Here is a 26,577-nt window from a genome sequence, read left to right as displayed (position 1 = left end):
ACTATTCAAATGTGCTCACAGCCTTCATCAAGGCAATGAGTACTCAGAAGACAAGTCATATTCACATATTGGTTGTCAGCAAGCTGAAGTGCAAGGGATTAGAAGCAATGGCCTGCACAACTACCACATCACACTTTACATTTTCTATTCCCCTCGTACAGTGATGTAGCTGAGGCTATTTGTCCAGCATACAGCGTAATTATTAACTTTGACATGAATTTTCCTTATTACTTCAGAAACGTCTTCTTTCAAACGCATTTGAGGACATACAGCAAGATTATGTTATACGATTAAGCAAACAAAAATTGTAAGGACTAGGAATGAAGCAGTTGTGTATTTCAAGGGAAATGGTCGTCATTTGCATGGAAACACTGGAAAAAAAACCCCACAAAACATGCTCAGTGAGGATAATGTGGGATGGTTGAAAATCAAAATGGAACAGAAATCAGATGCATTAATAATGAACTTCTTACATGCTCCATACCGAAGCACCAAATAGCATCTGTAGAATTCATAAATCATTTATTCACTAAAGCTGCAAGTACAGACCTTGCTTAACTAAACATTTTAATAAGATTTAAAGGTAACAATTAAAATTTACATTCAAAATAGTTACAATGTAATCAATGCAAGCCCATTACAATTGTGTGAAGAGTCTGCAGAAAATGCGTAATATGATGGAACGCAAACAACGAAAGCTGCAAGCATGATCAACTTTTTATCCATAAATATATTCTAACAAACAACCCTTATTACAAAGACTGCTGAAATATTCGGTACTTTCACCTTTTTAAAGTCATATTTATACATAATCAAGCTTCATGAGATTACACAGCTCAGGTAAAACTGCACAGCTTAAAATATAAAAAGAAGAATGTAGCAACGACGACCCTGGCCAAATGTATGAAGCAAAGACACAGCATGCAGAACTGAATGTTTCAACTCATTCCTACGTTTTTATCGCTGGGCATTCACGAACTCGTGAAAGTACGCTACAGCGCGCACTTTTCCGAGTGACGTAACCCTACGCAAGTAGTAACATCCAGACATAATTTGAAGCTACGAACAGAAAATTGTTTATATGCAGTCAACTTTATTGAAGAAGAAAAATATTTCAACACTTTGACTCATAAAAGGGCTATGCAAGTTTTATGGAAATAACCATTAATTCTACTAACACATATTAGGTATAGTAAAAAAAAGTTTTCTGCCTGCTTTATGAGTATATCAAGTATCTTCACAAACATTTCCCACAAATTCATATACAATAATGACAAAAACATTTAAACAGATGAAACACTCCAGTAATGCCATCAAATCAAGCCCCCCAAAAAGCCTCACCCCCTCCTTCTTGTACAGCCCAATTATATTCAAATTTCAATGTCTCAACAATTTATAAAACTATGGGCTATGCATGAATACATGGCACTACAACGATACATCATTGATACAGTATATAAACAATTTCCTGCGTTAACTCGGTGAATATACACAATGGTACACCAGTATACTGAATTCTTTGAAAGGTCGTATTAATGTCAAACATCAAAAGGATGCGCAATGAATACTTTGGCTGTAAACCCTCGAGTTAAACCCGTGACTTCTAATTCAGTGATGTTCTTTCGATATATATATGCAAGAAAAGTTATATAACGGCCATTATTTTGTATGTCTTATAACTACACCCCAATTTCTAAGCAAACAAAAAAATCAGTCTTCTTTTCATGTTCCAGGCCTACCAAGTTGTCTAATTATCTTTTGTACAAGCAATGCCATTAAAGAATCAAGACTCTGCACATTAAAAATACGCCTTCCTAAACCAGCCAATCCAAAGAAATCTACATCACATCTTTCATTCACACACTTCGTTACATACTAGGGCGCTGCAATGGGACCAGCAATGAATATTTCCTTTCGGTAACACAACTAAGAAAAAAAATGGGACAAGTGGCAGAGAGTGTATTCATAATTGAGAGACAAAAAATCAATCGGAAGAATTAAATATCACCGTATTGCAAGAAGGACACGAGAAGCGACGCTCTCTCTATGTGCTACCATTATTACCATTCTGTACCACGTAATGTGTCTGTGATATTGGCTTAAAATACGTTCCACTCACAAGTAGAATTGCAATCTTCTGTGCTGAAATACTGAATCAAACATGTGTTAAGTAATAACCAAATTTATTCCAAAATGTTATATATATATATAGCCTTCTCATTTCCATCTTGCACAAGCTATGACCAAATCAATCAGGCAATGTGACTATAAATATCATTAACCTTGCTGCAAAAGTGTGATGCTGGTGATTAAATAGCATCGATGTCCAAGTCGTCTTCTCCCTCGTCACGATCAACGACAGGCTTTTTGTTAGTAATCTGCTTTGGTTGTTCTTTCAACGGCGATGCTTTAGCACGGTCATCATATTCAATCTGGAGAGCAAGAGCGACAACCGTAATTAAATGCACAAATAAAAAACTGATACGTAACAGCAAAATAAACAGAGTAGCCTCTCAGTCTGCCTTATCCGAGATACATTCAGCGAAAGTCAGATATATTGTATAATCACTGAGGTCACTCACAGTAACTGTGACAGTACACATTTCTTTTGGTTCTATGTCCTTGACTGTGTCGCAGTTTATTTAAGTCATTCCATGTAACAGCAATTATGGAATTATTAACAGAAAATAGACATGGTCCACGTAAAACACCATTCCTGTATGGTGCAAGCGGTCATGTTTCAAGCGACATACCTCCAGATCATCATCGTCATCTTCATCTTTACTGTCACTGTCATCTTCCTCTTCTGCCTCCTTCAGCCACTTGATGAAAGGTTCTGCCTTGGCGTGGATCTCCTGGCTCAGCTCTCGGCTCACGTACTTCTTACTAACTTTCCCTGCCCACTCGAGCAGAACCTTCTCCTCCAGAATATCAGCATCGTAGAACATCTGTGAACACATACACACACTCCATTTTGGAATATAATGTTTCCAAATGCATCCTCTATAATCAGGTAGTTCTACAAACCAACTGCACCGACAGAGCCTTCCAAAACAACGCATCATGCATTGTACACAGAAACACATTTCTTCCCTTGAATAACACAAATAAATATATTTACATTACATTATATATCATGTCCTTGAGACCTGCACTCAGTACTCCTGTCAGATGCAAGGTTATGATTCCAGAACGGTGGATTCTACGATTCAGGCAAAATAACGTACAGAGATGCAGATATGCGGCATTACTCAATAATTTGCGATGGGATGTAAAAAGAAGTTCACCATCCAGACTGTTTCTCATCTCCTCCTCGCGTATCATAACACTGGATCTCTGAGGTTAAAGCTGAGGGGTGTATGGTAATAATAATAATAATAATAATAACCTTGAAGATTCCAGGCACTTTCGGCAGAAGGGTGTCCTTGTGCAAAGCAATCACCTGTTCAATACCACCAAGCAAGTACTTCTGAGCTTTCAGATCCTCATGAGTGAAACGCAGAAACAGGATGCGGTATTTCTTCAGCTGTGAACACAGGGCAAGCAACAGAATTAATTTTGCGACTGAAAGGTGTAACAACATTAATGATGACTGGCTGATCTTTGTTCATTTAATGTTTGCTCAACTTTGTACACTACTTGTAAAAAATCAAATGGGAAGACCAAACAGCAAATGACGTAGAGCATAAATGTCAATCTTGCTGTCAGCAAGCTGTGTGCTATCCTCTTTGACTTTTTTTATAACCCAACCCAGCTATATATATCCAAAGTTTAAGTTTTATGAAAAAAACAAGAACTCGCTATACATCTGCACTGGCTATATGACACATTCGGATTTCTGGCAGCATTTTCCATGAAAGAAAGTGTGCCTTACTCTCCAAAAAATACTGCAATACCACATTTTATCACTGTTGTACAAACCTGCGTATGAACATTCTGATCAAAAAGCAACTCGGCCAAGACAAGTGGAGCTTTCGACTTGATCTCTAGACGCTCAGCTTCAGTAACCAACTCCTTGTGAACATTGATATCCAGCAGATGGCCGGCATCACGTCTCGTTTTGATGAATTCATATAGCAAGTCCATACGTTCCTTCTCAGTCTTCTCAAGGTCATCGCTGATGGTCATTCCCTTAGCCCCGTCAGTCAGCTCTTGCAGGCGAGCTCTGACAGCTTCCTCCGACACTTCTACTGCCCAGTTTCCATCATCATCCTGAAGTGGAAAACATGAATCAGAAACTAAATAACTAATACAAACTTCAGGTTTCTTATGATCCATTTTATATTTATCAGGGGTGCATGCATTTCCCTACTCAAAAAAGCTTGTACCAATCCGCTCAGCGACAATGACACGTACAGATCTATCCGTAGGAGTGTCAGCTGATAATATCGACACCACAGTCAATACAATAAAAATGGAAGGGTTATTTTTCCATGAGTTGAGTCATTTCAAATTACACAAGGAAGAAGCGTTAACCCCTTAAGCTGCGACGTTAATTCTTTACCCACCTAAGAAACTTTTTGTTGCCTCTAGGATCAAAGTGATCTTTGGATGTTGAACTGTGACAAAAGACTCTACACTCACATTCTCATCTGCCAATTTCACTGGAGCCTCAACCACCTGATCGCTGCTGTCATTATCAGAGGAGCGACCACCATCTTCATTCCCATTAGTTCCGTTTGATTCGCCATTTGCCTTCTTTGAGCGTTTACCTCGCTTGCCCTCGGTTAAAGAGGATCCCTGGGCAGCCGGATTCAAATCTAGGTGAAACAAAACCAACACAGTTTCAGATATTTTTAAGCAACATTTTTTTAAACACCTCGCACCAAGAAAAAGTTGGGAGCTTTCTGCGTCGCTGACTTTCGTTAAAAGTCACATATGACAATGTCCAAATTTACCAAGAGACACTAAAAAATATTTTATACATTCTACACGTGTATCAACACAGCAGACTTACATTGACCACAATCTCTGACTTCAAACAAGGATATGTACTGAGCTTCACAAACAAACAAATATATAATACATATTTTAATCAATTATATAAAATCATCCCCACTTAAGCAACAGGTCAAAGGAGTCCATGAACACATTGAAAGCAGCCTTTTAAAAAAATAAATAATGCAGTTTTTGTTCTCACTGTGGTGATTCTGGATGGTTAATCAGCAGCGATTGATTGATGAACAGTTTATAATGTTGGTATCTGCAGATTTACTGCAATGGTAATCTGCTCGTTCCTTTTTAAAACAAGATCCCGACAGTTTTTAACTGAACGATATGCTAAATATCATCTCATAGTCTGCCTTATACAAGTTGTCTTCACTGACAATCAGGTGTATTATTATAATCATGGATGATTTTTAAAGCATATAAAAATTACAGTGAAGTTACTGGTGGCTGCCAGGTCCATTAACTGGACAGGTGGATACCGATTTCAGACACTGGGAGAATTTAAAGGAATCCACGTTGATTATCATTCGGATACTAATTACATCTGGACAAAGTACCCAATTCTACGATAGCCCACAGAAATGACATGCCACTAGAGGTCTCCAGATATCAGTAAGATTCCAACGTAGAATTTGTACAAAATTCTGATAAAAAATTGACATATACACATTAGTAACATTTTATAAAAGTGAGAATTACTGTCAAATGCGTAAGGAACTTACTTGGAGGGTTCTTGATTATGAAAGTGTTGAGTTTATGGTTGAATTCAAGTGGTCCATGATACCCACAAGCCTTGCATGCTTGGTTGATGGTTGACTTTTTCTGGCTTACAGTCAGCGTGGTTTCTGGATTGTCACACTCGGGGCACAGCACAAACTTGCGAATGAAACCATCAAGCAAGTCTTGCAGCTTTGTCGCATCGTGCGAACCGTTCACAATAAAGCGGTCGTTCTTGAAATCAAACTGGGTCTGAGCTCCCAGTTCACAGCCAAAGTATTTTGTTGGGTCTACATGGAACAGAAGTTCATACTGAGATCCAGTTTGTCAGCATTACAATTTTAATGATTTTAACACAACAAAAGAATACAGAATAAAAGTTAATTTTAACACTTGGAACAGACATTACACACTCATGTTTTCAATAACTTAAACACATAAAGAACAGTTTTCTTGTGAATAGACTTACAAAGGCCACAAAATTTTGCCGTCATGGGTTTACGCAGCAACGTATTTCCAGATGTTTAAATAAACCTGTTTCGTTGGGTTCTATTACAGTTTATGGAACTCCTGTGTTCAAAATCACCAATATGAAAGTAAAGCAGTTCTCCTAAATGTCGTGGACAACCTGCATTAAAACTAGTTTTAAAATTACCCTCAAGACATTTCAACCAAACTATTTCCACTTACATGTGGCAGGTCTTCCTATAGCTTTGGCGACATCTATCATATTGACGATGACAGTCTTGATGCCATTACCCTTGCCCTCAACCTTGGCACGGAGGCGAGGCATCTTGTACCGGTAGAACGCATCGCTCACACTGCGGTTTACATTCACACTCCCCATTTTGAAGATGAAGGTTCAAATGACCGGGCAGTGCCAGTGGTGACAACAAAAATCTTGGCAACAGCAGGCGATCCACAACTGATCTTAGCGACAATGACGAAAAAGACAGAGACAACAGCAACAAGAACTTGGATGAAACAGCGTTGTTGATTCTAATGCTGGTAATGCTGATACCGTTAGATAGTCACGTTTCTCTGAACGGTTGTAACTTCCGGTGCCGATTACTGGAAAATTTTGATGTCCTAAGTGACAGAAGATCAGAATGCAAAAGGTCACAAATTGCTTTCCCTTGAATTTCATTAAATATTTCACACATGAAAGAAAAAAAGGGGGTGGGTGTGGGGAAAGGCCTGAAGATGGAACGAACATCCACTCACCTATAACTGATAGGCTCCTGCCGCTTAGATGAAATCATACACCTTGAGTCTCGGCCACGAACTGGCTCTAGGGCTATGTGGAAACTCCCAGATTTTCCTCTGGATAATGTTGTCTCTGCAACAAAATGTATTAAGTAACGCATCGTACGGAGTGTTCAGTCAAAAGCTGCTGTATCATCTGTATTGTACGAAGTTAACTCTCCCTGATAAAGGCAGACCACGACAAAGAAATACCGCATGCAGCCTATATTCTGGCAACAGGATTAACGCGGCCATTCTCAATTTTGTAAGCATTTAACAATGAAACAAAAGAAAGATTTTACTTTCTTACTGAAGTGAGAATGTTGATTTGGTCTCATGGGTAAAAATGAGACGCTCACTTGTCAGCGGATACTGTTTCAGGGGACTTCAGCCCTGAAAATGGAGGTTTCTCTGAAACACTGAAATGATACACATCTTCAGATGGTAGTCACGAATGGCCAAAATACTGGTATAAAAGTATTCCAGGTTTAAATTATAAAAATGCCAATGCATAACTTTAACCGCCTGTTCTTCTAGTCTGAATGACATTGAAATTTCCGCATGTAATACCACATTAAGGTAATTGTTCTGAAGGACGGGGGAAAAGTGAGTATCACAGTGACCGGTTTCAACACCGATCAGAGTGTCGTGGAATGCAGCGCCGGTAATAAGCAGATTCCAATTGGGTTATGAACCCATATTTCATACAAAGCATACTTTCTTGCAATCTCGCAACATTTTACACACACCAAATTATATATGAAACGCTTCAACTTCAGCATCTTATCCAGACACTGATAATACGACCATGTTTCAACGGAGTACAGTTAACATCCTCTTCAATGTACTTTCATGGAGACAAAAGCAGATAATTTTGTAGTTTGAGGTAAGTTTCTGTTATTTGTTACAGACACGAAGAGCTTCTGAAATCAATTTCCATTCGCAACTACAGCAATAAAATTAAAATTTCAAGCATTTTTAATAACAAAAATGATCACGTCTGATGCAACTGACAACGGTCTACAAAGTGAGGATACTTTTACCATAAAATTATCATCATTTTAGTGGTTATGCTGTTTGGCAGAGGACGCACGGTTTTCAAACGTGCCGAACCTCGGGTGCTGAGGACGAGGATATCTGAATTCAAGATAGAGGGAAGTAAAATGATGCAGAAAAGTAAAAAATTGAGGAGCATGAATTTACACCCACGAACGTCGCTAAAAAAAATCATGGCAACATATAAATTTATGCTATAATAAGCAGTAGTGCCCAACTTTACTATTCACACGGGCCAACTGAGATAAGCTACAAAAGAAGAACCGAATTCATCTCAGGATAGACGCCAGTGGTGGACTCTTGTGAACACAGTAATGAACCTTCGGGTTCCACAAAATGTTGGCTTCTCAAGAACGACTCTGCTCCACGGAGTAAGCAAATATTCTCGACCATTCTACGTACAAACCATCAAATGCAAAAATTTGTAAGAATGTGGAAGGAACAGTTAATGACCCAGTTTCTAATGTACCCGGTGGAGGGGGTTTGAGAAATTCTAATCATGATACCTGGCACAGATTTTGAACCTGATACCTTAGGATGGGGGTGGCAGACACAGGTTTGTAACAACATTTCCATATATACCGCGTTTTAATTAGTCCACTGTATCAAGTGATGAAGTTCACAGCACTGTTCACGATGAAGCAGCTACCACACATTTCACGTTGCGGAATCTTTACCTGTTAAATTTTTTTATGCAAACTGTAATGTGTATTACAACAACCTATTTTAAACTAAAGGCATGGAATATAAAAGTGTTTTAGTGTGCCACCACATGCAAAAGCTTGCTCAAACACCAATGACCTTCACCTATCAGCAAGCTAAGTGATAGCGACATTAACGAAGCAGCTTTCACTCCCTGATTTACCCGAGAGGGAAACAACATTAGGGCACGTATCAACTTTTTTTATCAATATGATCTTCGGGGATTTCAAGAGCCCCCAATCAGCACTGGATTCAACAACGCAAGTGAACCAGTCAGACACAGCGTGTGTGGACCACATGTCCCAATCTCGATAGAAGTCCCTTGCCAGGACATGAAGCTGACAATTCACCAGAGTCCAGTGCCAAGATTTAGAATGCATGGAGCTACACCTCCACTCCCCCATGTCTGATGTGTAGTGCATCAGAGACAACATTACCTTTTTCAGTGTCTCTGCTGTGTATGAAAAACTAGAAACATTTTTTATTGCCTGTTAAATTAAAACCACACGCAAACTCGCCTAGGGCCCCAAACGTATACTAAGAGGGGCACATTTAATATTTCCTAGCTTTTAAATAGTGTTTTGGAGCGGTATAGTAGCCTACAGCGACGATCTCCATTATCAGCTGTTCAAACTGCAGACGTATTCGTAGTGAGAAAATATTTTCACGCCAATGCAGGAAGTAAACAGACTTCCCTCGGTGCCACTGAATGAGACGTAAAGTGCTTCAGTGACATACATAGATTTTTAATTTGGTGATTTCGCGATGATTTAGCTAATCTCTCTGAAGCCTCTTTTCCACAACACCACAGGCACATCTCGAATGAAATAATACGATGGCGGTACATTAAAGAATTGCTGGTAAATGCACGGAAGAAGGTGGTCGTGGTGTATTTCAGTAAACCACCCCAGAAACTTAACAAAAAGGCATCAGAACCTTACTCGGCCAATATTCGTGCCCTGAACGAGCAGTTAGGATGCGATCCAGCAGCGAAAACTTTCAATCAGTGAACCAGTTTAATCAGGCTGTAACAAAATGAAAGCCAAGTTCTGTCCTGATCTTTATTTTAGCAACAAAACCCTTTTTTTTGTAAAGGTTTTGAAAGCTTTTCAGCGCCTACTGGAACTCTTTTACGGAGATCCGTGCGTCCGGAAACCACTGATCACTGAAATGCTACAGATAAAAGAGACGTCCTTTAGTCACACGAGAGACTGGAATTATTCACGCGATCGAGCGAGAAAATACAAGGCACAAGACAGAATATTCGGTTAGGGAAATTAAACTTCTAATAACGCCGTATCCACGACCAGGATACGGAAATGAAATACAGAAACTGGACGAACACAACAGAAATCCTAGAAATCAACGAATCAGCAGCGGGTGATGAAGATTGGTTAGCTTCACGATCCGGCCGCCTTTTCACCGGGAAACAGATCGTTCCCAGAACAGTTTCCATCTTTGGTGTTGGAAATAAAAATCCATACCCTTACCAAGATTCGAACCCCGGCGGTAACAGTCACTTTATATAATTTTCCCGGCCAACCTGCTTCATGATAATATTAAAAAGTTAACTTGCTAACTGGCTTCCCAACAATAATTAATTTATCGCCACTGGACGTGACCATAACCTCATATTTTCTATTTTCCTACAATCGGTAGTAACAAACAATATGGCGGAGGTACGAACTAGTTTGCAGTAGCAACGACACTAGCGCCATTTTAATATTGAATCCTGTGGTAATGGATTTTCAAAAAAAATACGCGACCTTTGTTGAGGAATATTTTTTTTACAGAATGTGATACAATTTAGCCGCTTCATTAATTGTTCCTGTTTAATTATGTGAACTAATTAACAATGAACACTTCCATATGTGAGTCGACAATTAAAAATGATCGTGAACACACATAACCTAGAAAACATCACTACTTAAAAATCAAGTTCTTCTAAAAACGACAGCTACTCCTAGTACATTAACAGACGACAATAGTTTCACGTACAGAATGGGTCTAGTGGGCCTGCGCGCTGAAACAGCATCAACTGACAAAGCTTATTACAATTTCGTTCTACGCACTTCGTGCAAACAACACGTAACATCAACTGATAAAGATGTTCGAATGTGAACAGAGTCCAAAGTCAGTTTCAAGTGTAAAAACCAAGATTATAAGAATTGTCTGCAAAACGTGGTAAGGACTAGGAGAAACTGGACGTTCTGGGGGATGTTGGGCATACGAGGTTCAGTACGATTATTAATACAGGCATAGAAGAAATATTATACCTTAAATTACTTCGACATTCAATGTCACTGTTTCCAATCCATCTCAAAAAATCAAATCCAAAAATGTACGACGGATGAGAAGTGAAAAATTATATTGGACATTATAAAAACGTCTCGGAACCAAATAAAATCCAAGTTAAAATTACAGCCAAGCATTTAAAAACCAACGTTTCGTTCAAATGTCAATCGATCCGAGACAACGTAAATGCAAGGCCAAGGTCACTGTAATGGACATTCAATATCAAACGCCATTGCGTTCTAAAACAACTACACAAGACATTGGCTGGGTTACATGTGTGTCCTTACCTGTACCGGGTAGCACCATATGTTTGGGAAAACTCTTGAAAACGCGTTCCGGTGCGGGAATTTTCTGCAGAAAAGCTGCTTCCTTCGGCAGAGAAGAAAACACAAGGATTTCCCTAATTAAAAATCCCCCTTCAAAAACAAAACGTACATAATTACGCTGAGAGACATGAATACAGTTAAATGACGTGCTGAAATCTGCTCTCTGGTCAATGAGCAAAGTTTATTTACACGAACAGACGGGAGTGGATACAGATAATGGGGGCATCTAATCAATCACATGCTGACTGAGACCTGCGATTACACATAAGAAGCAATATCTCATCGTAACAATACATACCATCCCACTTCATCGATCGAAACGAATTAAAACGTTTCAGCACGTTATTAAACTGGGAAGGTCCACAAAACCACATGTTAATATGTCCCCCAACCCCACCCACCCACCCCCGAAAATTTAAATCCAAATATACGACGATGGTTAAGAATGTACTCCAAAACATTGTAAATTGATCCAAGTCCCGAACACGCTACTCGGCAACTCCACACGCAAATACCAGGAAAACATATGCCGGCAGGAATGCGACCAGCCGACAGCGAGAAACTCACAATAATCTAGCGTTTTCTTATAACGAAGTGCTGTGTAGTCTAGCAAATCAAAACGTGTCCTCAAGCATATGAACGTACCTTACCAACCAGTTATATAACCTAGAAACAATCAAAACCCCCGAACACTCCCAAAAAAACCCTCCCCGATCCTGAAAAAATCCGATCTCAGGTGTGAACAACTACGTCTGACCGAAGAACCTTAATGCGATTCACAACTCAAAGAGAGCGAGGAACTAGTGCTGCCCCTTTCCCGGTATACAACCTGACCTACTCTCCCCGAGTCCACTGCTCGGATGGAACAGCCCCCAGGTTTTCTCTGGCACAACCCCGGGACCTTCCCGGCTGGCTGATAGTTGGAATTGATTCGCCAACCTACGTCCCGACGCCAGAGCCGAGAGAAACCGACGCGGCGCGACGCTCCCCCGAACTAAATCACCCCCCGCCCGCCCCGTCGTCGTCCAATCGCCTAGGATCTACGTCACCGTAATCGTTGGCGTCGCATTCTGGTGTCCTGCGCTCACGTACAAACCCCTGGCTCTGGGAGCCGGGGTTGAGATCCCCCCCCCACCCCACTGCTTTTCGGAAGAATCAGTCTGTACTACAAGGTTCAGTGTTAAATCAATTTCGGGTCGCAACCGTCCCTGAGCTCAAACCGAAGTTGATCGATTTTCAAAAAATACGCTAATCACAGGGAATAATGGCAGCCCGTATCGATCTTACAACATTTTAAATAGTTTTTTGTACTGTGTATAACGAAATATATCATTTCGGTCCGTTTTCGGGCCATGACTTACGAGGTTTCTTAGTCTTTCTGGAATGTGCATTTGTGAGCAGGGAGTGTCCAGCCCACTGACTGCACAATTTATACTCAAACCTGATTTGACTGCCAGAGCCATCTAGCGGTAAATCAGGAGGAGACTTGGATGAGAAATGGCCACTGAATTTTGCTTACGAAATATTATAAGTACAAATAGTTTCATCAGGTAAGCAACAAGATGGCTGTCTTTGGGACTCTCACCTACACGAGTGTTCGTAAACAACAAAACGGGGAAAAAAAAAAAAGAAACCCACCAAGGTCAATGTGGTATACAAATTAGCAATGGACGTATCTGGAACACACAGCGCACCGTTCCACTCCTGTTATCGCTTCGAACTCCGGTTTCCACGTTCACGCCCGACGTTTCGCTCGGGCAAGGTGTAAAAGTTTGCTCACGAAGCTTACAGCCACGGTCTGTCGAGCGCTGTGCCACACAGGCGCCCGGAAATCGCAATTTCGCTTCGCTTCCAAAGGCCGAGTTGTCAAAATACGCGCTGCTACGATCATTTCCTTAAACAAGGTTAACCAGCGGATCTCTGAAATGGTCACGTGTTGTGTTTTCTTCGCGGTACGGTCTCAGTTCTCGACTACTTTTCGATGTGACCAATTGATCTTTGTAATGGTCACGTGTTGTGTTTTCTTCGCGGTACGGTCTGAGTTCTTAAGATTTGGACAAGCTTCGGGTTCAGAGGGGGAAAAATCATTTCCACGAGTACCAAGATTTTTATGAAGTTGTATATTTTCCAAAGCACTCTTCATTGTTATGCATTATCGCTTGTTGCAGACACAAATCTAATCACATTATAAATATCACACTCCAGCCATGTAAGTTGTCCTTGTCGACGATAAACGTTTCAAGTACAAGTTCTAGAACTGAAGGAGGTATACATTTTCTGTGTCCAACAAATCCTCTGCGCAATGAGATAAGTTACAAGAAAACTGTGGATTACACTACGCCGATACGAAATTAAACAGAGACGAAAGTTCACGGAGTAAAGTAGCAGCTTCAAGGCAAGTACTGAGCTAAATTATGGATCGCGACCCGTTGAAGTTTGGTGAAGCCGTCTTTACCAACGCACTATAACGATTTCATGAATACATTTTAGAAACGTGACGCAACGGGAAGGGGGGGGGGGTCAATGAATTTGTCGAGGCTAGCAGTAACTGTGTTAAGTATAAACTGAAATAACGATCTGTAGTTTAGAATAAGACAACATTTAATCCGCCAGAGTATTAAAATATTAACACCGTCAATGTGTTTCTTTATAGTTAACATATAAAACCACTTGGAATAGGGGCTGGATGAGCCCCCAGGGACAGTCTGGGCGTTGTAGGAATCGAACCCCGATATCGCACTACAGAAAACTCAAACACGCCACGGTGGTCTAGCGGTTAGAACGCTGGGGGTCTCGGGTTCGATTCCCGGCGGTGCCCGAATTTATAACTTGTGTTGGGCAAGGCCGTGGTCTAGGCAACACGGAGTTTTCCTCCGTGGCATCCCAACAATTACTCCATTCACACACAGAAGAAGGCAATGGCAAACCACTTCTGGATCATCTGCCAAGAACGTATATGAACAGGTCCCAGTCCGAGAAAAGGATGGAAGGATCCTGTTCATATGGACCTGTCGTCAGACAGAACACTAAATAAATAAAATAGTAATCGCACGCGGAATTCACCGCGAAACAACTAGTGCCCGGTTGCAATGTGTCTACGTACGCCATTAATTACAAAACAGATGAAACGCGGGAGCGCGCTATCTACGCAAAGTAGTCTAACAACGTGACAACTTGTAAGAGAAAATTGTACGTGCGAATTCCTGATGGGTTCAACACCGTTACCGCAGGAGGTTGTCAGCACTGTACGCGATCCCGAACGTCCTCTTCCACCCACGTCAAACGTCACATCCTCATTTCCAATCTGCCAAGGTCTGCACGAATTCATTACGTTCATAGGAGACACAGCTGATGGCGGGGGAAGTACTTCTTGGGTTCGCTATGCCCCGTCACCGACATTTACAAATACTTCTCGGCCAATTTTACGGCATAAAACCACGAAGAAGTGCCCGTCCCGAGAAACTCCGCCAGACAATGGACCAATATATTTCCCCGAAGCTCATTTTAATACTACATCACTCCTGTGTCTTAGAACTGGCTTCTTTTCACGACCCCTCACTACAAAATACTTTCTGTGCGTTTCTTGTTTCCATCACACCGGTTACACGCAGAATGGGAATCGATGAAGAAATAAAGCCACGTGGGGGGGGGGGGGGGACACAGTACAGTCTGAGAAACAAAACGATTTCGTAAACGTAACTTGCCACCTCTTCGGTCAAAAGCGAAGTTAAATCTGGCAACAGGGCCAGGGTCCCCGATCAAGAAAAAGGCGTCGGAGAACACGCCACGTGCGTGACACCCACCTGTCTGTCTGTCAGGCGTGACACCCGAATTAGCGCTCTGCCCCCCCTCCCCCCCCCATCGTCTTCGAACGCCACTGGACCGACAAATACCACCAAAGGCAATACTCGGGAGTTCTGCGACCCACGATACTCGAATTACCGACTTCTAGATTAATGTTAAGTTAATCTACGATACAGCTGACCTTTGACTTTATTTACATCGACATTCCAAGATACTGTCGGGTTGCAAAAACCATGGCTTGATAGACTTTCGACGACGAGAATTATACAAGTTACCCGAACTCATGGAAAGAAGAGTCCTTGAGAACCCAAGAGTAGGCCCAGCCTTTCTATGGAACCAGAAGGTTCACTCGAACCTTCACAAGTCCCTATCCTGAGCCAGATAAATCCAATCCACACAGCCCCACACTACCCACTAAAGTTTCATTTTAATATTATCCCCTCGTCCATGTCTCTCTCTTCAGATTCGCCCACTCCGCACGCATTTCTCATCTCTCCCATTCGCGCTACATGACCAACCCATCTCACCCTCAATGATCTGATCACCCTAATAATATCCGGCTAAGATAATGATCTACGGAGATCATCCATGCTTTCTAACCAGCATCTGTCAGCTTTCCCCATATTTAAAAATGCTGCAATTATATAATCTATTGCATGCCCGTGGAAAATGCTCCAGTCTGGATCGGTCAGACCACTAAAACTTTAGCGGTATAAAAAAATCCTTTCGCTGCATACAGCGGCGTATCATTATCAAAATACCCGCGTGTGTGTGTGTTTGTTAGACCGCAACACACATCTCCGGAATTAGAAATGTTTAAAAAAAGAAGGATACTTTAAGAAACCACCGGAACATCCCGGAAAGGCGAAACAAAATTATGAAATCCTCACTTAAGAAAGTCGTTATCAGGCAACTGACCATAGAATCTAATCGGGGACCTTCCGAATACGAAACCCGAGTGCCTACAATACGTGAGCAATGCTGGGTATCGATGATTTCGAAATAGAAACTTTTATCATGGAGTTAAGCACAGGATAAATATTCTAATTGATATCCACGACGCACGCCTCCAGCACTGAGCAGCCTTTGTTACTCTAAACTCGACAAGTCGACCTTGGCGGTTGGTCCATCCTGATCTTTTCACACAAAGTCCTTGAGCGGCCAGCAATGTTGTAACTGACACGATCAACAGACCACTCTCTCTCTGGTTTTAGCATCGACCACGTCTAGGCAAGTCCCGGTGGCGTTAACCCCGGGGACGTAACCTCCAGAACCGACTGGATAGGGGCCAATTTGGACGCTGCACAGCCGAGAGGAAAATCCCTCGTCGGGAATCAAACCCCCGGACCCCCAGACGACAGCTGTTTCGCTGCAACGCGCATCTCGTACATTCACGACAATCTTCAGACTGCGGTTGTAGGGCAGGAGGGAACCCAGCCCCGTCCTGCTGCTGCAACCATCGACGGGGGGTTGAGGGAGGAACTATTGATCCGGACCGCATCGCTCCGGTGTACGTGCCGCGCTCGGTTTCATCACCGCAACAGACAGCGGGCGTAAACGCGCGAAATAACACAATATGGAAATATCACACGTTTGTTTGTTTGTTTGTTAAGAACATCGATTGTATTTTCACGACTGGTTTGTCCTGGTAATCTCGAGGTATCAGCGAGGTTGTGGTCTAATACAATTATCGCACTGAAGGTCGTTCATATCCGCATTTTTAGAACTGATCTCCTTGCTCGTTCCTGTTATTTGTACGTGGAACTCCGGCTATAAACTCCGATTTTTTTTACCGCAGAGCACATAGAATGGAGTAACAATTACGTTCTTATAAACATCAAAGAAATATTCTAACGCACTTCATAGGAATTCCATGTCGGACAGTCTCCACTGTCTGAGGTACATACAGGACGTTTCGAGAGTTGACTACTACAGTCTTCAGCCGATTAGTATTTACTTGTTATAAATTTAATACTTTTTGAAACTATTCCTGATTACAGCGTTCAGATGAAACCCATGACCTTTGGAATTCAAGGCTAAAAACAGTTATCAGATGTCACAGATTAAAAAGTGATAAAAATGTGCCACCTGAAACGTCGAATGTCGAGAGAACCTCAGACAATGCCCAACAACAGTGTTGCTATAATGAATCAACCTCTGTCACAAACCTTTACAGTGAATCACAACGTACTTTTGTAGATTCCCTCTGCTTTTACAGAAAACATATTCCCCTCCAGTCTTGGGTCTCTATCGCAGAAGAACACGACCAAGACCCTGAAACTTCCCTTCTTACTTCGTACAGCGACGTTAGAAGATGAATGTCTAAACATGCAAACTCACGGTACACTGCGCACTTCGGCAACATCGATCATAAATCAATTACGAACTGATACAAAACACGGTGACCTCTGGGAGGCGTGTGTACTGAGGCCACTGGCGATACATTTGGCGAGCAGGACGTCACAAACAGGATATCATTCATTGACCGTTTGAAGCTCGAAGCTCATCTAAATGTTAATTAAGGATTCGGCCCGTACCGCGAAGAAAGCACAGCGCTTCACCATTACGAAGATCAACTGGTTAACCTTATTTAAGGAAATAATACGACTAAAACGCTAATTAACCTTTGGAGCCGAAGCTCTTTCAAATGAAACTTACGAATCCAGTCCGTACCGCGAAGAAAACACTACACTTCACCATTGCAAAGATCAACTGGTTAACCTTGTTTAAGAAAATAATACGACTAAAACGCTAATTAACCTTTGGAGCCGAAGCTCTTTCAAATGAAACTTACGAATTCAGTCCGTACCGCGAAGAAAACACTACACTTCACCATTACAAAGATCAAGTGGTTAACGCTGTTTAAGGAAATAATACGACTAAAACGCTAATTAACCTTTGGAGCCGAAGCTCTTTCAAATGAAACTTACGAATCCAGTCCGTACCGCGAAGAAAACACTACACTTCACCATTGCAAAGATCAACTGGTTAACCTTGTTTAAGAAAATAATACGACTAAAACGCTAATTAACCTTTGGAGCCGAAGCTCTTTCAAATGAAACTTACGAATCCAGTCCGTACCGCGAAGAAAACACTACACTTCACCATTACAAAAGATCAACTGGTTAACCTTGTTTAAGAAAATAATACGACTAAAACGCTAATTAACCTTTGGAGCCGAAGCTCTTTCAAATGAAACTTACGAATTCAGTCCGTACCGCGAAGAAAACACTACACTTCACCATTACAAAGATCAACTGGTCACATTTAAAAACAGTATTTAAGAAATCCGCCCGTACCGAAAAGAAAACACTACTTCACGATTACGAAGATCAGTTATTTCTGTGCGATGTAAAAGAACCTAATTATGTGTCAGCTGGGAGACTCGACCTCCTCCAACAACGAGCATAAGGAGAGGTTAATAAAACCCGCTCTTGCTGTTTGCATGTTCTTCAGACACAACTTAAAGGCAATCGGTTGAATCTGACGCAGAACCATGCACGTCAGAAAACAGGGAAAAATAAAAACAGAATAGCATCGCATACCGCATTACGTTACTGCTGGATAACTGAACTAACTCGGTGCTGGGGGGGGGGGGCTGCTTGAAAAGCTGACAGTTGCTCAGCTGGTCAAAACACTGTCTAATTAAGCCCAGAGATACATTCCCCTTACAGTCACAGCCAGCTGAACCCACTCAAACGCCGTAACGTTCAACTTATGTAACATCCTCCCATCTACGTCCAGATCTCGCAAGCGATCTGTTTCCTCGAGAAGAGGAGTGCATTATTATTTTTCTATTCTTGCCACATGAACAGCGACAGAGGATTCGTTAGCCTAACGTTTCAGACAAATTAGTTATGTTGTCATCGTCAAGCCAAGGACATATTATGACTTTAGATAAAAATGATCGACTCCGTAAACTTGTAAACTCAAAGGGACAAGTCATCGCCATGTTGGGACTCTAAACAAAAGAATTCATATCAAATTCCAGCGTCTTTTAATAAGTAACTGCACTGGTTCACCTGAATACCTACGGGTAGGTTTGAACCGGATTAGATTTCTGGCCGACGGAAAAATACTTTTCGTCAAATCGCGGCCATTCTGCTGACGAAATAGTCGCGACGAGGTGTCCACTAGAAGACTATTACGTCATCACCAATTTTCACGAAAACTCAAAAACAATTGGTTCTGAGGTTCCGTGGCATGAAGCTTAATTTAAGCAACGATTTTCGCCGAAGCTCGTCTTAAATAATATTTAAAGAATTCGGCCCGTACCGCAAAGAAAACACCACTAGAGAGATTGACTGGTTAACGCTGTTTACGTAAATGATCGATTTATAGCAAGAATAACACGAAACATAAATACACTGTGATGAACATTTCTTATAGTTTTAAGGTGCTAAAATAATTCTCATAATTCTCTAGCCTCAATACCGTTAATGAAATGGAAAGAACCAAGGTCGAGTTTACGTCATTTTGGAGCTTACTGAATATATATATTTTTTTGGCAATGGAGTTCCCGCCAGAATATTTCGCGATCGTACGGAATGTTGTCATAAAACTTCGAAAAAAAATACTGCCAAGCGAGATTTTTTTGGTTCTCAGGACGGCGAGTATGATAATCCCGTCTTCTGAGATGCAGCAACATATAGTCTGAAGATTACAGACGTTTCGGATGTGTGCTGCGCAATGTCCCAGAAGATAATCCACCTAACACTGCCTTAGGTTTTTCGAACTTCTGGTTTGAGATTAAAAAAATACGAACAAGGGAACTGGACCGTCAGTAAACACCGTCCTGACGAGTCCATCAGTGAATAAACTGGACGCAAGTTTTGTTTACGTCTAGCCTGAGTCAAACTGTTTATCATCTTGCTGTTTACTGGGCAGGGCATGGACAGACGGACACGAACAACGAATGTGAAATACCGCGGGTAAAAGACCACATCCTCGGTAACTGTTATTGGTATCGTCTCAGGACACAGATGTCGCAACTGGCGAGACATTCCTGTTACTCCACTGAACCACCAAAAATAATCTTCACGTATTTCGTCGGCGTGTAACTTTGAATGTACTACAGTCGAGACAAATGTTTCCTTCTCAAATTCCTGTACGGAACATTTAAACAAAATATTCAAGGTCGTTCTGTGGTTAAATCCACGACATTTTTGTCGGTATGAGGGTTAAAATTTTTTGAAGAGTGCAGTCTGGTAAATGTTTACCGACGTTTCAGAGGTCATGCTGACACCGTCATCACCCTGATGATGGAAGTAGCATGGGCATCTGAAACGCTGGTGGACATCTCCCAGACCTCAGATCCTACATGCTAAAAAAAACTGTTTTAGAACCGGGAAATAATACCAGATAAAGGCAGATTTCCACACAATCGAGATTATACTTTTACGAAAAAGCTTTCCTGCAGCGAGGCGATTAGCCCAAACGTAAGCAGCTTAATTCCAGCTTTATTTCGTTCCAAATCTTTACGCGTACGCTAAGGATGTCACAAGATTCAAACACAGAAACAGACTGCTTACTTACAAATCGCAAACCCAGAGAAAGAAACTTCCTGAGTGCGTCCAGGTCATTGCAGGATTGTAGGTCACGCGACTCGGGGTTAGGGGCTGGGGAGGGGGAGGGGGGTTACGACAATGAACCTCCGGCGAGGGATTACTGGTTTCTCAACGACTCTGCATGGAATTAGTTTCAAAAATACAACAGCTACCACCAACAACACGTGGATGGTCTATAAACCCAGCAATCAATAATATTTTATAATAAGCTGAAGTCTTAAAACGCGAATCTTATAAAGAATGTAATTTAGCAAATACGTATCACGTTAGCATACTGACAGATTTTGCGTAAATCGGTAGGTTCCATCAATGTCGTCCTCTTTATATTCCGAGGATTTTTTTAACAAGATCACAAAGTGTAGGTCTTCACCAAACAAGAAAACTTGATTAGCCGTAACAACAAGCCAGCGGAAACCAAGCGAAGTGTTTTCTTTGAGGTACGGACTGGATTCTTAAATAGTTTGGATGAGCTTCGGTTTCGAAGGGTTACATTTTCACGTTCGAAGGAAATTGTGAACGCGACCTTGGCGTTTAAGTGTTAGTCGCATTCGTGTGGAAACGAATTTAAATAAAGAGCTGATATTTCAACCACTTCCGCTGATTGTGAAACCAAACCAATGCACTTTATTAAAATGGGTTGTACGTGGCGCCACACAGATCCCCTACATTGTACCACCCGCGACCAAAATCCCCACATTAAAGACGACAAAGCGACGGAGTAACTTAAATAGCACATCTCAGACAAAATGGATTGGTCGTGGTGGTCAGCAGGAATGGCCACTGCGGTCACCGGACCTCGCTCCCCGAGATTTCCATTCATGGGTTTACATGAACGCAAAGCACATCATCGAATTTTCGATGCTTCAAGACGCAGAAATGGTCCTGGTGTTCTGCGTAATATTACAATCATACCGAATTTAAGAGAAAACTGTCGAGAATTAGACCCAAAGTTCATACATTTCTGACTGGGAATTACGTTATGAATAAAATCCTGACAATAATGACAAAAATTCAAAACTAAAAGACGAAAAATGGAGAAACACAGAGCGTTGCCAACTTTCCACTTCCCGCAAGGAACCTCAAAGCACGCAACTCTCTTCAATGGAGTATGACGTAAGCCTGTTCTGTGTTAATCCATTTCAAATCCTGCAAGAACCGCATTATTTCGCGAAGGTTGTGTTTCATTACGTCACTCCATGAGGTAGAAGTTCATAAATTAGTTCCTTAATTAAGCAATTCTAATTTCACAAAATTAACAGCTCAATTATTAAAACGACTTAACCTAGCCCGTAGCCTCCTACCGAGCGATATTGGAACTGTACTCGTGACGCGAGCGTGGGGACGGAACAGACTGTAGTCAAGGCCACGTACGTACATTCTCAACGCAAATATTCCACGTCCACAAGCGACGTGCAAGTGCACCCACCACTAGGACAAACTTCTTCGACAATCAATTATGAAGTTATTGAACAGGATTTTCCACGACCACAATCGGCACTGGGCGTGGGGACACGACCAGGAAACTGGCTCCAACGCAAAAATTAACAATGTCCGATTCCTTTGAACACGAATGCTAACTGTCCATACAACAATGGTTATTTATTACAAATGCAAAACTTATCACACGAGGGGCACATTTCACAGTCAACAAGTTTCACGAAAGCATATGGAGCCTGATCGCGTATGGACGTTACGCGTTTGGAGACTTCCCCCACATTCGTATTCCTACACCCTGTTCACGAATACGTTCTTCTAAAATAAACAAATTAGGAAAAGTTTTAATATAGGAGAAAAGCTAAGGCTCTCAAAACCTGTGCTGTTTTTTCTACTAAGTTTCCGACAAACAAATTCATCAGTTCGGATGAAAACGGTTAAAAACGTATATGAGAAAAATGTCACGACAATGGCGTATTGAGAAGAGGAGGTATAGCTCCACTCATTAATCTCGGCAGCAGTTAAAGGCGAATGGTGAGCTTCACGTTCCAGCTACTTTGCACCAGACGGACAGGAGGCTGAGTGGGCAAGAGATTGTCCAAAGATGGCGAACAGGAATATATATATAAAAAAAGGTGCCCCCTGCGGGGAAAAGAACCCAGATCGTATCCTCGGATGCAAGACACCGCGCCGACTGAGCTGTCCCGATTTAAAATCAATCAAGTGTCAAACATGAGTAGGCAACTTTTAAATCTAATGACAAACTGCAACGCCAAGTTTCCTCGTAACTGGAGAGCAGAACTACGATGCCCCGCCCTGTACAATTACGTTCAATAAAAACTGAAGCACTTGGCAACGCCAAGACGGGGACGCCTCCACCCTCACATACAAACTTAAGAGAGCGACCAAGATTATTTATAAAATCAACTGGCTCTTTGGGACGCCTGTTCCACATTCTCATGGTTGTTCTCGGTACTGCACCAACTTTAATTTAAAATTAGAAAACTTTCCAAATGGGATGCGTTAAGAATAAGCACGTACTGCACTGAATACTGACAACGGTAGCTCACTCAATACGAAAAATCACAAGTTGCATTGGACGTGAAGGTTATTTTAATTTCGACATGACAATTAATTTTTCTGGTTGCCAGAGGCCACCTCCAAAAAAATTAAGGCAGAATTGAGAACAGACAAGAAACAACAGTATCTCTAAAAAGTAGGTTATCAAAACAAGTTTTCAAACACGTTTCGCACTGACAAAAACACGAGACCCCAACGTTTTGGAAGTACATACAGCCTCCACCTTCAGACAGCCGTAACCCAAGCCACCATTAACATTCCATTAACTGGAACCCCCAATTTAAAACCCGGGGGGGGGGGGGGTGATCGGGGGCACAGAAAAAATAATAACTTTCGTGATACTGTTTCACACAACTTTTGCATACGAAATGTACAGTATTAGAAACCGAGTGTTCCACGATGACCAGTCCTTTAACCCTTCAAAGCCCCGTGGTAATTCGGTTTTTCATCGCCTGCTTCAACAGTCGCTAACTTCACATTTGTATTTATGTTTCATTCAATTCTCAGTGCAAACATAAATTATTTCCTTAAACACCATTAACCAGCCTCAGGGTGACTCAACACTCATCTCCCTGATGATGGACACAATAAAAACCTCTGAAATGCTAGTAAATGCCTACATACTAAACTGTGTTACAATCCACAAGACATCTTTATTCATAACCACTGCTGTAAGAACCTGAGATCACAAACAAAGTATACTTCCCCAAAAATTTCTGTATGTATTTCTAGTTTCCCCTCATCTCGGTTATGTATCGATCCGTTCATTCCTCGATTCCCCATCACGTTACATCCCTCATTCTCCAACTATTTCAAATTCCCTTTGGCACAACAAAAATAAATATTAGAATTAACTTCTCTGTTCCATTTTGTCATTACAAAATACTCTGCTTTTACAAAGCTAGAACATTACCATGAAGAGTAATGACGAGATCGCACCACATCTGAAACACAGTACACTACGAGTTTACTGGAAGTATCTGGGAGCAGAGATCAAAGGTTCCAATCCTGAACCAGTCCGACCCAGCTAGCTCGTATCTTCGCAAACACCCCCTATCATCTTCCTTCAGCTTCCAAGTGGCAGTCCGCCAACGACTTCCACCTCTTAAATGTTCCTGTGCTTTGTTATTTTGCAGCACTGAATCAGTTACTAAGGTTATGTAGCTTTGAAGATGTCTGTCTTCTAGGTTGTTGCACCATGTAGTCTAGAAGACGTGTCCTTGCCGCATCCATCATCACAACCCTGATGATCGAGGCAACAAGGACTTCTAAAACGTCGGTAAACCTCAAACCACAGTGCCTAACAACAGCGGCAACTTAAAGGTATCTTGATATATGTGAAAAACTTCACGTAAAACAGCTCATATTGATTGGGATTTGAACTGGAAATTTTACGAACCCTCACCACCGCTGTCACCCTACCTAGTGTGCACCTCATTTACTCATCTAAACATTCAAACCCAGTGTGGCATCCATTAATTTGTGCTCAATTTGCCTTAATGACATTCTCAGTTGGATTCTGTCTACGTTCAACAACCAACGCCCTGAGACGAGGCACATAAGCTGCAGAACAGGGCTCAAAGGTCATGTACACAATGCACAGAAGCCTCAAGACACGATAATGTGCTTAGAAAATTGAAATACATAACAAATTTTGGGGACCTTCTATAAAAAGTTTTTTTATCAAAAATAACTCCCTGTAAGAACTTTCAATGCCGTGATCAACATAACCCACATCTCTCTGTGTACTGTAGCAGGGTTCAATTTTTTCACATCACTACATAAACCGCATTACAACACACGATGTTTACGCAATAAAACTTGCACTACCCACAGGTTAAGACTGTACTAACCAAAACATTGCAATGCTCATACACATTCAACTTTTTTTTTTAAAAATGTTAACTTGATTTAACGCAAATGGAAGCGACAGACAGTTGATAAATTTCATGTTTCTCTTAAATACACAATGACACTGAATCTTGACACTCTGAAGAATAAAAGCTATGTTGATAAATTAAAATCACAACTCACTGTTAATCTTACTTCTTAAACTTAAAAGAAAAGTATTTTCAGATGAAGGCACAACACTAGAACCTTATTACATATATAATTAAAGTGGCCAAATTAATGAGAACTCTTAATTTAGGGAATTGGTGTTAATGGTGTAATAGCTGAAATCCTAAATGATGCAAACTAACTGCAGTACCTTAACATTTTTTTAATAATTTCATCAGGCAATCTGCTGCAAACTTGAGTTTTGTCAACAAGCTTCTGATCCCAATAAATGATTACAAAATATTACTGAGAGCAAAACCTCATAATTTTAGCAATAAAATATACTAATACAATATCTGCTATGCAATATACATCCATATTCTATGCATGACCTTGGTAATATTTAGAGGTCTTGCAACAGTATTGAATCACATTTACTCCCAACAAAAACTGTCTGGTCCAACCTAAAACGCAACTCACATATTTAAAAAACAGTAACGTCTGAATTCGGTAACTTAATATCAATTCATGTTTCACAAGTTTAATTTCTTACTCTTGTAATATTTGCGCTGGATACATTATAAACCACTACTTTGTTTAAAACAAGAATTCTCTTTCCTTCTAGCATATGTCATGATCGACTAAATTCGTGATGTGTTGTTCAAAAATGGTAAAATGAGTAATTAGGTTGTGCAATAAAATAAAAAGGTGTCCTGGCTTACCTCTGCATATAGGTAATAAAGTCATATAAAATGGTAACGCCCTGCGGGACGGTAGCAAAACTGCAATAACAAGAAATGGTCTTGGGACAGACGCTGAACTCCAACGTGGTGGAATATGTTAAAACGATCCACCAAGTCTGGAAAGAGAAAGGGGAATGCAACCATTTTTACGTACCAACACTTTCCATCTTGGATACAAAATAATCGCATTAAAACTTTCCAGTGTTTAATATTCTGTTGAACACATAAGCTGAAATATATACACATGCATTATGTAAAAGAAATTCTGTTAATAAATATACCAAGCCTAAGTTTCATAACGACTTCCTACTTACGCTACGATCCAGGCACAGCCAGAAATATCGGGCAACTTCAATGAAGAGAGAGATACAGGAACACGCGCACGAGGGACGTAGAGCAAGAATACGACTAACGCAATAAGTCACAAATAATATTGGCATATAAACTAATCAAGGTTTGCAGTTAGAAAGTCTTGTTAAAATTTTACCAATTTAATAGTACATATTGTTTGAAAAATAAAAGTGTTATTAATTAATCCATACAAATTAAATATTAATTTCCCAGAAAGAGGATATGACATCATTCACGTTTGTAGTTTCAATTAAAGTTACGACAGGTGCCTCCACATACAGTTTCCGTCGTTGCTGCCAAGAGTTACAA

At 41.0% G+C, this 26,577-nt stretch overlaps 1 protein-coding gene across 3 annotated transcripts; it reads right to left on the bottom strand.

Annotated features, from left to right (window-relative positions):
• Positions 1 to 505: 505 nt before the first annotated feature.
• eIF5 (eukaryotic translation initiation factor 5) lies at positions 506 to 26,385 on the bottom strand. Of its 3 annotated transcripts, XM_022076041.2 has the most exons (11): positions 26,232 to 26,385; positions 25,897 to 26,033; positions 11,253 to 11,334; positions 6,892 to 7,006; positions 6,358 to 6,756; positions 5,673 to 5,957; positions 4,585 to 4,760; positions 3,922 to 4,212; positions 3,389 to 3,526; positions 2,754 to 2,948; positions 506 to 2,432 (listed from the first exon to the last, which is right to left on the bottom strand). In XM_022076041.2, the coding sequence occupies exons 5-11, from the start codon at positions 6,512 to 6,514 to the stop codon at positions 2,310 to 2,312; spliced, it is 1,365 nt and encodes a 454-aa protein (XP_021931733.1). In that variant the 5' UTR covers positions 6,515 to 6,756; positions 6,892 to 7,006; positions 11,253 to 11,334; positions 25,897 to 26,033; positions 26,232 to 26,385; the 3' UTR covers positions 506 to 2,309. The 3 variants fall into 3 exon arrangements, with proteins under 3 accessions (XP_021931733.1, XP_021931734.1, XP_021931735.1); XM_022076042.2 differs by lacking the exon at positions 11,253 to 11,334; XM_022076043.2 differs by lacking the exons at positions 25,897 to 26,033; positions 26,232 to 26,385 and adding an exon at positions 11,937 to 12,151.
• Positions 26,386 to 26,577: the final 192 nt, after the last annotated feature.

Source organism: Zootermopsis nevadensis, unplaced genomic scaffold (assembly GCF_977971745.1).
Source record: "Zootermopsis nevadensis isolate Lab colony 2312 unplaced genomic scaffold, Znev_1.0 Znev_ptg000002l, whole genome shotgun sequence".
NCBI lineage: Eukaryota > Metazoa > Arthropoda > Insecta > Blattodea > Termopsidae > Zootermopsis > Zootermopsis nevadensis.
Note: the sequence above shows the minus strand (reverse complement) of the source record. Positions and strands in the feature narration are given on the sequence as shown.

Excerpts from the sequence above, each read along its gene's own strand:
- eIF5 (XM_022076041.2), bottom strand. The coding sequence starts at position 6,514 with ATGGGGAGTGTGAATGTAAACCGCAGTGTGAGCGATGCGTTCTACCGG. Across the intron at positions 4,761-5,672 it reads CATAATCAAGAACCCTCCAA|ATTTGAATCCGGCTGCCCAG; the intron begins GTAAGTTCCTTA and ends TGTTTCACCTAG. Across the intron at positions 2,949-3,388 it reads AAGTGCCTGGAATCTTCAAG|ATGTTCTACGATGCTGATAT; the intron begins GTTATTATTATT and ends ATGTGTTCACAG.